This window comes from Lonchura striata, chromosome 3, assembly GCF_050655825.1.
Source record: "Lonchura striata isolate lonStrDom1 chromosome 3, ASM5065582v1, whole genome shotgun sequence".
In the NCBI taxonomy this organism is placed as follows: domain Eukaryota; kingdom Metazoa; phylum Chordata; class Aves; order Passeriformes; family Estrildidae; genus Lonchura; species Lonchura striata.
In genome coordinates this window covers 115,267,663-115,282,572 of record NC_140705.1, presented here as the reverse complement: position 1 = coordinate 115,282,572, position 14,910 = coordinate 115,267,663, and the positions used below count along the sequence as shown (strand labels likewise).

Genomic DNA, 14,910 nt, shown 5'->3' with positions numbered 1-14,910 from the left:
CCCAAGAGGTGCCCTAGCACCTACTCACCACACAACTCTGGGGGCTGCACATCTGGGGAAAGGGGTTCCCGCGGCTGTCTGGTGCTTGTTCCCCACACAGAGAGGGTCAGGAGCACAGACTGGGATGGAGGCAAGCACGCCACATGCCTCCTCCGTGCTGGAAACCTGCGTGCAAGAGTGAAAATCCTACAGCAGCAGCACTAGTGTGAGAAGGGGCGCATGCTTTATCCCATGGGGGCATGCACAATGCTCCAAAAAGCCACAAAATTAGAGGAAGCCGTCCTGTGGACGGTGGGAAGATGTTGCCCAGACAGAGTGCATGGGGTGGGTGTGCAAAGCGGCTGTGCCAGCGGTGCAGGAGAAAGGCATGTGCACAGATGTGGGGATATCTGGGGAACGGTGGATACCTCCCAAAAGCCAGCAAAGGCCTCAGGATCTCCCGCAGGATCCAGCACTGGAGGATGTGAGCAACCGGAGAACGCTGGGATTTCAGTGGCTTCCCAGCTGTGTGCGCTGGGACAAGGAGCGCTGGGTTCCCACACACCCAGCTGCCGGCAAATGCCCTTTCCCAAGCTGGAGAGCTATAGACGGATATCAGGGAACAGGGAAGGCGGTCCCTGGTGCACGGGGACAGCACCCTAGTATCCTCGGGCACGGGGGTTGGTGAATTTGCGCGAGTACTGCGCCGCACCCACGGGCCCCCACCCCGTAAGCCCGGCTGCGTGGAGGGGCCGGCTGCACGCTCCGGCGCCGCCTTAGCGGGAGGGTGCGCTGGGTTGTTTGGGCGGTCCCCGGGCGGTCCCCGGGCCCGCGGTGCCGCTCCCCGCTGCGGGCGGGGCCGCCGGGCCGCGAGGGGACCGGGGCCTCCACAGCCCGGGCCGGCCTCGCGCACGCGCAGGATGTACCGCCCCGGGAAGGAGGGACGGGCGCCACCCCGCGCCTGCGCGGTGCGGCGGAGGGCGCCATGTTGGCGGGGCGGGCTGCGCGGCGGCGGTGAGCGCTCGGGGCCGCTGCCTTCGCTCCCCGTCTCCGCCCCGGGCCCGGGGGGTCGCGGCCGAGCGGGGCCTCCCCCGGCACCATGAGCGGCGGCGGAGGCGGGCGGGTGTGCGACCTGTCGCGGCGCAACCCCCAGGAGGACTTCGAGCTCATCCAGCGCATCGGTAGCGGCACCTACGGCGACGTTTACAAGGTAGGCGCTGCACCGTGACCCGGCGGGGGTGTCGCCTGTGTCCCCCTCTCCGCTCTCAAGCACCTCGGTCCTCCAAAATCTGGGAGGGCTTCTGTCGCCCAGCGGCGTGTCCCGGCCCTCCCGAGGGCAGCGAGGCCGCCCCGCTCCGGCGGGGTCTGCGCCGCCGCACCGGCACGGCCCCGGTGGGCGCCGGTCCTGCCGCCCCCGCCCGCCCGCGTCCCCGGGGCGGCCGAGCGGTGCGGGACCGGCCCCGTCCCGGCTTCCGGCGGCCGTGGAGCCGCCCCGGCGGTCGGTTCTGGCCGCTGCTGCTGGGTGCCGGCTCGGGCGGCCGTGCCACGGGCGGAGCTTGGGGGTCGAGTCGCTGCCAGAGCGAGCCGGCGGCTCTAGAGGTGTGGGGAGATTCCTAGCTCGGTTCCAAATGTCACCGTATTAGACCCGGTCCCTGCTCCCATCGCCGTGTCGTGGTGGTAATGCCGGTGTATTGTGTTTGTGTCGGCGTAAGATGTGGAGGGCGAACTGTTGTCGTTAGGATGAGACTTTCAGAATTTCGACCTAACTTCAGCAAACGTAGGAGAATCAAAGCTAAAGCAAAATCAGCTAAACATAATTTGGCTTGGATTTTCTTTTCTGGGTTTTTTTTTTTTTTTTTTTTTTTTTTTTGTTTTGGGGGGGGGTATTTTTGTTTTCTTTTTTTGAGGGGCTTTCAAATGCACTTTGCCATTTTTCTCTGCTTTGCCAGTGTATGTTGTTATTTGTGTATCTAGCTGGCTGTTGGGATTTGGAAGCCTCTCCCTGGGATGGGATGACGCTGGTTGTTACCTGCTCTTTCGTGGCCTCGGAGTAGAGGGGAGAGCTGAAGTTTGTCGTGTACAGCCTGGCGGAAACAGTGTTTGAACTGTGTGCTTTCCTAGCATCTTCTGACCTATTTTTGTCATCACAGGGTGTGTGTGAGGAAACTTGCGTTGGGAGGCAGGACTGTAGGGAAACATGCATAACCATTCCACAGTTTGAGGTGCACAGAACAGGTGCTAATGCTGCCTTTCACTTTAGGTGAATGTGCCTAGAATGAAGTCTTGTTTGAGTTGGGCTTATTTTGGTTTAATCTCATCTCCCTTAAATGTCATGGAAGTTTCAAGACCTAAATCCTCTTGTTACTGCACTCTTGGTGTGCTAACTCCCTGCTTTATTAATTGCTTAATTGAAAGGGTGTTTTGTGTTGTTTGCCCCACCTTGCTAGCTTTCTTTGAGTATTTGTGTACTGTGCAGACCTTGTCCAAGTTTACTTGCCTTATGCACTGGGTTTTTGTTTTTCTGTGAACTGTTTTATGTTGTGTGTGTGTCTCTTTCTTCTGCAGTTTTTAACTGGCATATTGACTCTGATACCTTATCAATTGGATTTTTTTTCCAGTGTTCTGTATGTGACTGAAGGATGTGAATTAACCAAGTCATCTGTCTTTTTGTTTCATTTTAAGGATGTTACCTTCAACCCCAGAGTTTGGAATATTTATGTATGCAATACCACTGTGCATATGAAACCTGTTAAAGATTTGTGAAGGTTTCCTTGATGTTTATCACACTTGGATTGCAGTAACCTTCATTTTAGTGCTCTGTGAGTGCCCAGTGTTTAGCACTGCTTGTGACTTTTTCTTGTTTGAGGCACAGAGTGGATTTGTTGATGCTAACAATTGCCTGTACCAGCTGAGATAGACGGTGATGTAGCAGGACCAGGATACACTAGGCTGGTATTATAATTCTTTCTTCTAGATGAGAGGTAAGTGTTTTCTGATTAGATTGTGGACACTGTAAGGAAAGCAAGAAGTGCTTTTCTCTTTTGTGGGTTATTGCCTGTTTCATTCTGAGTCAAGGTTTTGTCCGAGATGTCTTCAAAGTGGAGCATAACAGTAGCCCAAAAACAGCAATGAAAGCCAGTTACTTTTAATGTGACAAAGAAGTAGTAATATTGTCTGAAATGTCATCCACATGTGAGTTTACTAATGCCTTACCGTACCATATGTTTGAGTGGTTTCGTAAAGCCTCTTTCTTTTGCCTTCACCTGTCACCTGTAGGTGAACTTTGAGGTGGATTAAATAATTAGGTGGAGTTGAAATTGGCTGTGTGCCAACGGTGCTCATCAGTGGTGGGATTCCAGCAGAGTGGTTCCAAGTACTGCATGTACTTGGGCATCTTCAAGCTGTAATTTGTGGTTTGCCCCCTTAGCAGAGAGAGCCATATAGGAATGTGTTTCTGCTATTAGCAAGAAGGGATTATTGCCTTAATAAGCTGACAGTCTTGTTATGTTGAATCTTGCTAAATGCTGACTTTTTGCAACCTTATTTCCTGGGAAAGCATTCAGGAGCTGAATGCAGAGCACAGTGACATCTACTTCTCTTGCTCTGTTCTAGTTGAACTGAGCTAGGGCAGGCCATGGTTTAAATGTTTGTTTTGTTAAAAAAAAAAATCTATTAAAGAGAGGCTGAGTTGCTGGTCTGGAGCTTACTGAATTTGATTTAGGAGCTGGTGTTGGGGGCTGCTACAGAGGTTGGAAGGGAAGGAGGATATGGTCAGATGGATACAATCTTTCTGCTGTGAGTCCTGCTCCCTAGGCTGGTTTCTGGAAAGGGACATGTCAGTGCACTGTCAGTACGGATTTTTAGCTCAAGCCGATATTTTACAGTTGTCTGCACTCCCACCAAAGTTCAGCTTTCAAAAAGGCCTTGGAGCAAATCATAATGGATTAATTGCAAGAAAGGTAATGGGTAACATGTCATGCCATTAACTCTCTATCAAATAGTCACAGTTAACAATAATGTGTATATTCTAGCACCAGTGCAAATTTGTTGTAAGAGATGAAGTGTTACCTGGATTGCTTAGTTCTTCATGTATTCCTTGTATGGGTCATTTCTGTTTTTTTGTATTTCTATATTTCATTTTTGCAAAGAATTTAATTGTATATGGTGGTCAGCAAAGCATAAGAGAAGAATTAGGATTTATTGGTTCTGAAACAGAGATAATGTCCTGTCTGCTCAGTTTCAGGAAATATTCCTGAAGTCAGATGAGGTAGTTGCTTATTTTTGTTTGCTCTGCATTTATCCATCTCGCATTTAGGAAGACATTTCTGTCTCTTGCTGTGAAATTGCTGACATTTTAACAATCTAACAATTACTGAAATTCTAACAGTCCCTAGTCCCAGATACTATGCAAGTTGTGCCTTTCTTTTAAGGTTTGGCTCACAAATGCTTTCACAGGTTTTTCTGTGAAAACTCTGTATTGTTAGGTTTCCTGTTTGTCCCTATTCCTGTGCATTTGGTTTTGGTAGTAACTGCACAGAGTTTGGAAGTATTTTCTGAGGTTATTGTAGGTCCATTTTGTTCATGCAATTAATTTATATCATAGCATATCTTTTTTAAAAAAATAATTGCTTTGATTTAATAAAGGTTGAACTTCGTCTTACAGGCCATTTGTCTAGTGCAGGTGGTCCTTTCTAAAGATTTTCAGCACCTTTCTGCAAGAAAGTCCCTTATTTTGCTGAAATTCAAAGTTGTGATAATCAGTGAGATTATTGTTCCTGCAGAAGTTATCTATTATATTGTGTTTACCTTCTTTCAGTTCTTTTTGGTATTTATGGCTTCAGCCACATAACAAATAAAGACAGCTCATTGGGGTGCACATTATTTGAGGTCTTGTTTTTCAAAAAGGAAAGCCTGTTTTTTGTTCCCTAGCCCTTTGGCAGGGAGGTTGGTTTTTGTGAGCGAAGTCTTGTATCCACCAGCTTAACTGCCTCATGCTGAAAATTTAAGGTTCTGTGGGTATCTGTGGAGAACAGCTGGTGACTATTACTGCTTTCGGCTGCCATTCATATTTTGGGGTGTCTGGTTGCTGATAGAGCTTCTGTGTTTTGTTGGAAGAGAATGTGTCCATGTCAGGTGAACCTGAATTTTGATGAACTTCTATTTTTTGTGTCCTCTTCTCTATATGTGTGTCCCCTTGCTCCTCTTTCCTGGGGTGATCCACTCTGGGCATCAATTCTTCAGTTTGCTGCTTCTGAAAAGTTGCTTTTTGATAGGCACTTTAGTTTTCCATTTTTCCTGATTGATATTACAGCTTTAGAAGCTTCTTCTTGACTTTGTTAGGAATAAATGTCTATGTTTTGACATCTTTCTGTTCAACTTTAACTGGTTTTTGAAGCTTGTCAGGTAGGCAGAGAAGGGAGGTGGATGTTTTGCCATCCTGTTTTTACTGTGCTGAATAAGTGCTATAGGGCTTCGTTTCTGGGACTGTGGTTTCCTTAACCAGTAATCCGTGCCTAGCACAGAGGTTTTTGTTTAACATCAACTTTATCAAAGCATTGCTTTCTAAAACAGTCACTCTTTTGGGTTGTGGTATTACACTTTCTACCAGCATGTGGAAACTAATTATTTTTAGCTGGGGAAGCTGTGAGGGTTTGAGAGAGGCTGAAGAGAAGGGTTCTCAAGGCTGGAAGCAGAGGAGGGCTGGGGAGTCACTTGGGTGCGTTTTCCTGTAGAGTGGTGCTAATCAGGCTCAGGAAACCTCTTTGTACACTGGGACCAGTTTTCCCATGGAATAGTAACCTGTTTAGAAATCATTTTGTTCAATAGTTCACACAGGAAGAGGTCAAAACCAGAAACCCCCATCTTAGACTTTCGCTTTTCTGGCTTTGTTGCAGTATTATATACTTTATATTATCAGTTTCCATTTGAAGAATAATCAAAGCCTGACCATTTTTAGCTTTTATTTCTATTTGGTGGCATTTTTTTTTTTTTATATAGGAGTTTTTTCTGATATCCTGCTGTTGTTAGAGAGTACACTAGTAATAATTTCCTGTTTAATTGAGTAGTGCTCCTTCAGCTTGACCTAGCAGTGAAACTCCTGCTCAGATGGCAGTCTAGATCTCTTGAAGAGTATTGTTCTTTCAGCTGCTGATAGAATTAGCATCCTTCTATAGTTTTTAAGAGCAGACATTCTGTAAATGTTGTATACATTTGGTAAAGTGTCTGCATGTAGATGAAGGCATTGTAGGCTAATCTTTGCCACTGGAAAACCTTTATTTCCATTGACATAGTGAAATCTGCATCTGAAGGAAGGGGTTGAAGGATCCTGCTCATGGAAATTGGTGGGTGCTGTAAACCTCAGCATCACAAGGGCTGGGAGTTAGAGCATGTAAGTGTAAGTGGTAAAAAAAAATGAGCTGGGGTTTTCTTACCTGAGCCTCTTCAAAATTTTAGTTGCATTTTGTCAGCTCAGAAGTACTTGTTTGAAATCATTCTTCACCTACCTACTGCTTACTGGTTTTCCATTCTCAAAACCCATAAGCAACTGGTAATTTCAGTGGGATTTTCCTAAATAAAAGTCCAAGACAGTGTCCTCCACATTCTGAGGTGCTGTATGGTACATAATTAGACACCCCCAAATTCAGGGTCACAGCCAGCTCCAACAGGTGTTGAAAACCGTACAGTCCTTCAGTCAGTCTCTCATTCAAGTGAGCTTGGAGGAGGAATTGCTTCACAGCTGATGATTTGAAAGGTATTTGAGATTGAGTAAAACCTGTCAGGGGTACTTCATTCTCATCCCTAGCCTTTACAAGGAGTCCTTTTGTCCCTACAATCAGAGTAATCTTTTTATATACTCAGATTAACAAAGTCAGTTCATATTCCTGCTGTTGATAACACCTTCAATACTGATAACCCAAATGGAACAAGATGCAAAATTATAGTTTACAGATTCTCAACTTGGACTCATGTTTTTTTAATCTATGCCCTTAAGCACAGGGTAGCCTGCTGTTGCTGAAGGTGTTGGTGAACTGCATTAAATCAGATTTTCTTCCTCCTTTCTGGTTTTCATAAGCTCAGGCAAACTCCTGTCTTTCTTTTCTTGCCCTATCACTGTGTATAGTGACCTGTGGAGCCATAGTCAGTGACACAAACACCTGACAGCTGGACCACAGTATTGTTAAAAATAAATAAAACAAAAAATAATGAGCAGGGCTTCTGAGGCCTGTGAAATGTTTCCATCCTGGCTTGTGCCAGAGTATATCACTTCAGGATCTTCTCACTTGTATCCACTACAGCTGTACCTCATTGATCATGTTATTAGTACAAGTTGCCCTAAAACAAGTCTGTAAGTGTTAACAAGCCCCCCTGATGATCACTGGTTTTTGATAAAGCTTCAGTAATTTTTCTTGTTTGTCTTGGAGGTTAAAAAATGCTGATGTTTGCTTCATGAGTATTTTGCTTCTGTTTGTTTCTTGCTCTGAAGAGAGTATGTTGGGAAAAGAAATAAGGAATAAAGATCCTAGCTCATGCTTCAGTGGTGGCATTTTCTCATGTGTTGCCTTTATTCTCTAGTACAGATGAACAGAACTCTTGTTTTTGCTGTTCTTAATGTCTGTGCTTTTTTTTTTCCACCAGTGATGGCTGGAGACTTTGCTGCCGTTGGTGGGGTGGATAAATAATGGCTTACAGAGAAGGCTGCTAGAGAGAATACATTTGTTAACTGCTTTTTTCCACAGTCAGGTTTGGACTGCTCCTTGACTTTTGTAGGATTCCCACTGGTCTCGGAATCTCTCTGCGTGCAAATTATTTGCAAATGCCAGTGCTCCCAGCATTGCAGCAGTGTTGCCACACCAAAGAGTAGTGAGAGGTTTGAGATCAGCTGTCCAAGGAGTGAGCTGAGTAAATCTTTAAACACAGGAATACCCTCTGCATTTATTTCCAGACTTTATTCTTGTTTACTTTTTATAGTCTTAGTGGTATTTTCCCTTCCACTTTTGATTCCACAACAAGGTCCCAAGCCGCCACCTAACAAACCTTGCACATACTTGATGAGTCCGTAAAGACTCTGAGTTCCTGACTTCCTCAATTGACTTAAATGAGACTATTAGTATCTTAAAAGGTGTGGATCCCTGGCTACATGTGTAATTCTGGCCTTTGCAAAAGCAGGCTCCGAGCCCTGTGCAGGGATAGCCTGGGCACTGCATTCTGTACTCCTACAGGTAGCAAGCCTCCCTTGGGGAGAGAGGAGGCTGTAGCTGGCATCCTTCAGGAGCTACTGCTGCTGCTTGAGTGCCAGGAAGCAGCCGTGCTGCCTTCTCTCCATGGCTGGGTGCAGGGACACAGAAATGCTCTGAAAGCCCTGGACAAATGGCTTCTTGGTTTTCAATTAGAAGTCAAATGGTACAATTGTAGAAGAGAAATCATTTTTGTAGTAGGTTATGTTGCTTCTTAATGGCTTTTCACAAATGTAGCTTCCTTGGTTGCTCAGTAGAACCGAGGCTTCAGCAGGACAGAGCTCTGTGGGTCAGAGCATGGTGCTAATAGCATCAGGGCTGTGGGTTTGATCCCTGTATGGGCCATTCACTTAGGAATTGGGCTTGATCATTTTGGACCCCTTCCAATTCAGAACATTGTGTGTGTGAAAATGCTGTGAAGCTCCTGAGTCATTGCTGCTGCAGTTGGCTGCTGAGTGTCTGAAAGGAATGTTTTGAGGGGAATGCTCCCTAACTCCTTTGTTGCTGCCTTGCTTTTTTGAACCCCTTGCAACAGGGTTCAAAGAATTCCAAAAAGCAAGGGGAGGCTGTTGTTTGTGGAGAAGAAGGTTCAAGGGGCCTCACACATAGCAAAATGGGGAAGAAGCATTGCGTTGCTCACCTGGGTGTCTTGCAAGTGGTCCCACACACTGCAGAGCACAGCCCTTGGTGTGCCCTGGATCCCTTGGCTGCTGAGAGACCCACGTGTGTTACACCTGCTTTTCTGTCTCAGTGCTTGGTTTGTTCATGGGTTTTCATATGGAAGCACAGCGTGGTTGAGGACTTGTATAATTCAAGTGTTGTGTGGCATTGTAGTTTCCTGAGCAGACTTAAAGCTTCAGTTCTCAGTATAAATCAGCTGTTTGGTGTTCCCCAACAAGTGGTTCCACTGTATTAAACCCTTGTGTACCTCAGTTGCTCTTTGACTACTGCTGTCAGAGAACATCAAGTCAAGAATGCAGAGGCGGGTGCTGTATTCTGCTCTCTAAATATTCCTTTTTTGTTTTTTTGTAGGCTAGAAATGTCAACACGGGTGAGCTTGCAGCAATTAAAGTAATAAAACTAGAGCCAGGTAAGTGGTTTCTTAACTAAGGAGTCCGCAGACAGTAAATATTTTTGTGCTTAAGATAACAATTGTACAAAATCTATCAAGTCCATTTATTGAAAGAAGGGTAATTGTTCACTTCTGGTGTAGGAGAAAATACACTATTCTAAATAAAAAAATCACGGCAAACAAGATGTAAGAGGAAAAATGTAATTGGAGAACAGTTGTGTGAAAGCTGATTTAAATTTCACTGAGAACTGTGGGGTTTTTTTTGTCCTCTGTTCGACCCATGCATTATAAAAATTTCTAGAGCACAAGAAGACGGCAAGCCAAAAAGAACTTGCCTGGTAAAAGAGTAGAGGAAGAACTAAAAAGAAGGGTGAAATAATAGCTGAACATTAGGGAGTTGAATGCATTTCCTGAAAATCTTTTGGAGGCTCTGATTAGGACTTCACTGTCTGCTAGATTTATGCTTGCACTGTGCTTCTGTGGTGATTTCACAAAGCACATGTGCCCTGCAGATCAGTTCTCAGCCTGCAAAGTCTGTGCTATTAATAAGAGCAGGCTTGTTGAGTAGGATTAATTTGGAAAGTAAAACATCCAGACTTTTTGTCTAACTTCTAACTACTGATGTTCCATTTCCAGATTTAATGTTGGGGTGTGTGTAATGTTTTAACTACCTGGTTTGATCCTTAAGGTCTATGTGGGCAAGAAGGGAAAGAAGGTATTTTTTTTTTTTCCATTTTTTTTCTCTTATAATTCTGGAAGAGGTTAGAAATATTGTGTTTCCACAGTCGATACCCATTTACAAGCTCAAGACAGGACAGTATGTTACTAGGTAGTTCAAAAAGTGTATATTAATCACACTTCTTTTCCTCACACTGAAAGCATGATCTCAGATGCTCCTGTCTAGTTCTGCTTCTTTGTTTTTCTTATGTCAGTTCCCATTGCTGGAGTCCTTGGCTGTGCATGATATGGGTTATCAGTCCAGCTAACTGTGCTGTGGGCAGAGCATGGGGATGCCCTGCAGCTGGGGGAACTTGCCCCCATGCTGTGGTGATGGGTGAACAACTGGCATCTTGCACTTCAGTATTTTTTGGCAGCCTTTAGACACCCGAGTGGTGCTCAGAGAGTAGGCTTTAGCTGCCCTTTTGTGGAAATTTTGCAGCTCGGTGTACAATGTGCAGACTGGGGGTTAACAATGTTTAGGAACTTGCTTTAAGGCTTTACTCTACTTCATTTTTGAACATAGTGAAAATGCTGGTCACATACTGGATTAACTGTGTCCTTTCAGGGAGGTCCATGTGTGAAAATAAATTCCTCTGTTCTTTAGTGTCTGTGTGTTTAGAAGTCTAGCCAGGAGACAGGAAGCCATCAGCAACACACTATAGATAGATGTTAACTTGCAGCTTATGACTTGAAATTTGCTGTCAGTTAAATAAAATACATGGCAATATCATATTTCTGGTTATAAATAACTCGATCAATAGGTCATCAGTATGGTTATGTACTGGGAAAAAAAATGTTTCCAAAAGAAAAACATCTCAGCTGTGTTTTCAGTTTCACACATGATTTTCTCAGCATAAACATCTGGTAAGAACCTTTAATAGAAAGACTGGGACAACCATGGTACCAAATGGTGAGATTCAGGTAAATGTCACCCCTGTGTCAGTGTTTTATGGATGTGAGGTATAGTCCATAAATTTACATCCTTGTGGAGTCTGATGAAATATTGCAGCAGGCATCTTCTAGTGGCTGGTTTTGAGGGGTTTTTTTTTTTCTTCAGAAGATGAGCTAATGAGTGTGGGCATGTGGCCAAAAATAGCAAATAGTTTTGTTGTGTTTTTAAGAACCCAGGCTATTGGCAGGGCTTATGCAGATGGACACAGTGGGGTCTCGGGGAAAATAAGGACTTGAGAAAGAAGTATGGGCAATATTGTAAGAGCTATCAGCAGATGTGAGGTCCATCTGTCCCAGAATGAAAGTTCAGAATATCGTTGCTTATTGCTAAGCCCTTGCTAACAAATACTGGTTTACAGCTGATTTATGTCTGTGAAACTTGCAGATAATTAGTCTTAATTACTGAGAATGTTTATTTTATAAACATGTGCTGAAAGTTAAGATATGACTGTAACCCAGGCCAAAGAAAATACTTGTTCTACTGCATTTCAGGAGAAGATTTTGCTGTTGTGCAGCAGGAAATCATTATGATGAAAGACTGTAAACATCCGAACATTGTTGCTTATTTTGGCAGCTATCTCAGGTACAGTTTGTCTCTTTTGTTCACTTAAAAATGTGTCCCTGTCCCCTTGTAAAGGCCAAATCTATAAGGTGACATAGGCAAAATATAATTTACCAAGTGTTATCCACTTGTGTATTTTTTTCATTCACCTTCAAATCTGTTCTATTTACTACAGTGTCCCTCTCTAAATAATCCTTCTTCCAGCAAAATTGTTCGGTGACCATGTAGTCATGTTTTCTTGCAAATGAGTTGATGGTTAAAAGCTTCGAATCTAATTTATAAGTGGAAAATTAAGCAGAAGTATGTTAAGTATGAAGTGTCTGTGTATATAGTATCTTTTAAATCTGCTTCAGTAGAATGTCTGTTTTTCCAACGTGTGAACTTCTGACCAGAATGTGAAGGTTTTGTGTTTGTTTCTGTAGGTGAGGTTATTTGCATTGTAGAAACATTGACAAATGTATTCAGTTGTCTTACCAGCTACTTCTTTTAACTAGTGGGAACAGATTGCTTAGCATAAATAATAAAAATCTGCTTCTGATGATATTTTAAATTTTATGTGAAAACAGATAGTGCACAACTACTATTGTTGTACTCAAATATCTTTAGCGTTTTTGCTAAAGTATTGAAACACTAGTAATGAAACACTGCCTCTTCTGTACTCAAGCTGAAGGTGCTTTTTCTTAAAAGAAAAGTTTCCCTCTTGTCTTAGACTGTCAAAGTATACCTTTGAAGACTCAGAATTACATTTTGGCAAATATGCTATATATTTTGTCACTGTCTTACACTCCTCCTTGGTCCTCTCTGCTTTCTTTGGCTGAGTGCTTCGTTTTTTTTTTGTGTGTGGGCATTCAAGTCAGTCTTTGAGACCTTTTGTTGTCTGACCTTTTGTTTTCCAAGCATATTTCAATACTAAGAAGAATAAGAAAAATACTATTGTCCTATTCTTGCTAGTCACCAGCATATTGTTCCCCAAGGATTTCATCTGTTTGTATAGGGATTTTTCAGACAATGGCATTTCTACCTTCCTGTTAGCTGTTAGCCTGGGTGTTAAGTTGTAGACCCTCAATGGTACTGTTGATCCTGTCTCTGTTCTGCTTGCTGCTTAGACCATATGCTCTGCAGAAAGACTCTACACTGTTGCTCTTGGATATTACAGTGATCTTCACCTGTCTCAAAGTGCTGAGGCACAGTGATAAAAGGCTAGATTAAAACTAAGAAATGCAGTCGTCTCTTCTGATCCTCTTACGTTCTTTTTCTGTTTTCTGTAGGGCTTTTGCACACTGGGAAGTGAATGCCCAGTAAGCAAAAGTGAGAATTTGCAACACTTTAATGCTTCATGTCTTTTACTTTGCTGGGAGGGTTCTGGCTTCTTCCCACTTCCACAGTGCTGCTACTTTTGGCATCAAACAGGACGCAGCCACATGGGCCCATGAGTCCAGTGCCCCCAAAAGTGTCCCTATCTGATCCTGCATCATTGTGGGGAACAAAGAAGGGGCTTGGAGATGTCTCTTCAGTGGTTCTGTCTTAATCAATTTTCTTGCATGGGTTGTCACACTGCTTCTGTGTCTGGCTTTGGTCAGCTAATCCAGTGGAAAGCTTTAATATTATTTCAAGCAAGCTTTTAATAGACCCTTGAAATGCATGGAGTTAACTGCCAGGGAATTCTGCTGCTCAAAACTCCTGTAATGTTTGGACAATACCTTTCCCAACCCTAGAGGAAGCAGCTGGGAATGTAGCTTTGAGGACCATGGGCGCTCTGAACACAAAAGAAGAGGACACCCAAGAAAGACAAAGCTCTCCTTGGAGCAGCAGTTATTCTAGCTGTCACCTGTTGGTGAGAACACTTGTTTGCAGCTCCGGAGATAAGTTCAGCCACTTCCACCATTGCCTTGCAAAAACCCTGTCAGAAATGTGGCTCAGCAGTTCTAACAGAGCCTTATGAATGCAGGACATGGAAGACCAGGTCATCAGGGAGCTGCAGAACAATAATCAGTCTTTCCTTTGGTTCTTCTGTGTTACTGTCTGCTCTAAGGTGGTTGTATGGGATTTTTTTTTTTCCACCTGACTATTTTGATGGCCAGGAATGACTAGGCAAGTCCCAGATTTTTTGCTCTGCATAGTGCCTTTTTGTGGTCACATCTTACCAATGAAAATTACTGAGTGAAAATAGAGTTAATGGCCATGATAGAAGATACCTTTGAATACTTCAGCCCATTGTCTATTCTTGGAAAGCACCTTTTGTGGAGATACAGTGAATTACTGAATTGATTCCCTTAGTAAGGGAAGAAGAGCTAAATAACTTCCCTTCTGACCCTTCTGACCCTGCCACCAAAAATATCCATAGGTATTTTTGAAGGAAAAGACTTTATCTGAGCAGGCGCTTACCCACAGCATGGGATCTGCTCTGTCTAGCTCTAACTAAATCACTACAGTTTCACTTAATTTGCTGTGAAAGAAATTTGGTTGAGATGCCTGGGGCTTTTTGTTTTGTTTCTTGTTTATGGTAATTCCTATGCTATGAAAAAAGTGGAGAAGCGAAAATGAGGAACAAATAACCCACATCTGTTTTGTCTCTCAGAAAAATGTATTTCAACAAAAATCACTGTGAATGTTTCACTAATACTGTTTTTATTGCTTCATTAAAGTAAAATATTTTTGACTGTTTCATTAGTTACTGTTTAGACAGTGAAGTGTCACATAAAGACTAAATTATACTCATTATTTGACTTGTACTTTCCATATTATGAAGCATGTTGTGTTGTGCTTTATAGTTTGAGTCCTCTGACTTATCTTTTACAAGTCCTCTGCAAGTCTGACAGCTAATGAATGGTTTTATTCACTCTTTAGACGAGACAAGCTATGGATTTGCATGGAGTTCTGTGGAGGTGGCTCTCTACAGGATATTTATCATGGTATGTCAAGCCTTTATTCCTTAAAATCTTAGTACAGCTAATTTTCAAAAATTGAAATGATTGCAGTGTTCTGGAATTACAGGGGAGTCTTAAATTTAGTATCCATAATAATTCATTGAAGGTCAATTTTAGCTTATGTTTTTACTTAATTGGTTTGGGCTTTATAAATAACGTTAGTGAGAGGGGTTTAGCAGCAGAAGTTATTTCCAACCTTCAGGGGCTCATATGCCCATCACTGCTTTGCAAAATAAAATTAGACAATGCCACATTGTAAAAAGAAAAAATTTATGTCTTGATGTGCTGTCTTTCTTCATAGCCACTTTGTTTCAGAGCTTTTGAACTTTATTTTTGTATAATATATACCACTTCCAATAGAGACCTTGGTATGTGGATTGATTGGTACTCTTGTCCTTTGTAAGCTGTTTTAATGTTTGTATACCAGTATTGTATTCCATTAGGGTATTTAAAAAAATTTTTAGG

The 14,910-nt window shown here is 43.2% G+C and overlaps 1 protein-coding gene across 7 annotated transcripts in view; it reads left to right on the top strand.

Moving 5' to 3' along the window:
- The first annotated feature begins 941 nt into the window (after positions 1-941).
- MAP4K3 (mitogen-activated protein kinase kinase kinase kinase 3) overlaps positions 942-14,910 on the top strand; it is a 64,045-nt gene continuing 50,076 nt past the window's right edge. For 3 of the 7 annotated variants that reach the window (XM_085576191.1, XM_085576190.1, XM_021538571.4), the window contains exons 1-4: positions 942-1,189; positions 9,246-9,303; positions 11,449-11,539; positions 14,366-14,430. In XM_085576191.1, the coding sequence (XP_085432317.1) occupies positions 1,079-1,189; positions 9,246-9,303; positions 11,449-11,539; positions 14,366-14,430 (325 nt within the window). In that variant the 5' untranslated portion in view covers positions 942-1,078. Of the gene's footprint in view, positions 1,190-9,245; positions 9,304-9,921; positions 10,001-11,448; positions 11,540-14,365; positions 14,431-14,910 lie in introns of all 7 variants that reach the window. The other 4 variants (XM_021538573.4, XM_021538570.4, XM_085576192.1 and 1 more) reach the window with 3 other exon arrangements.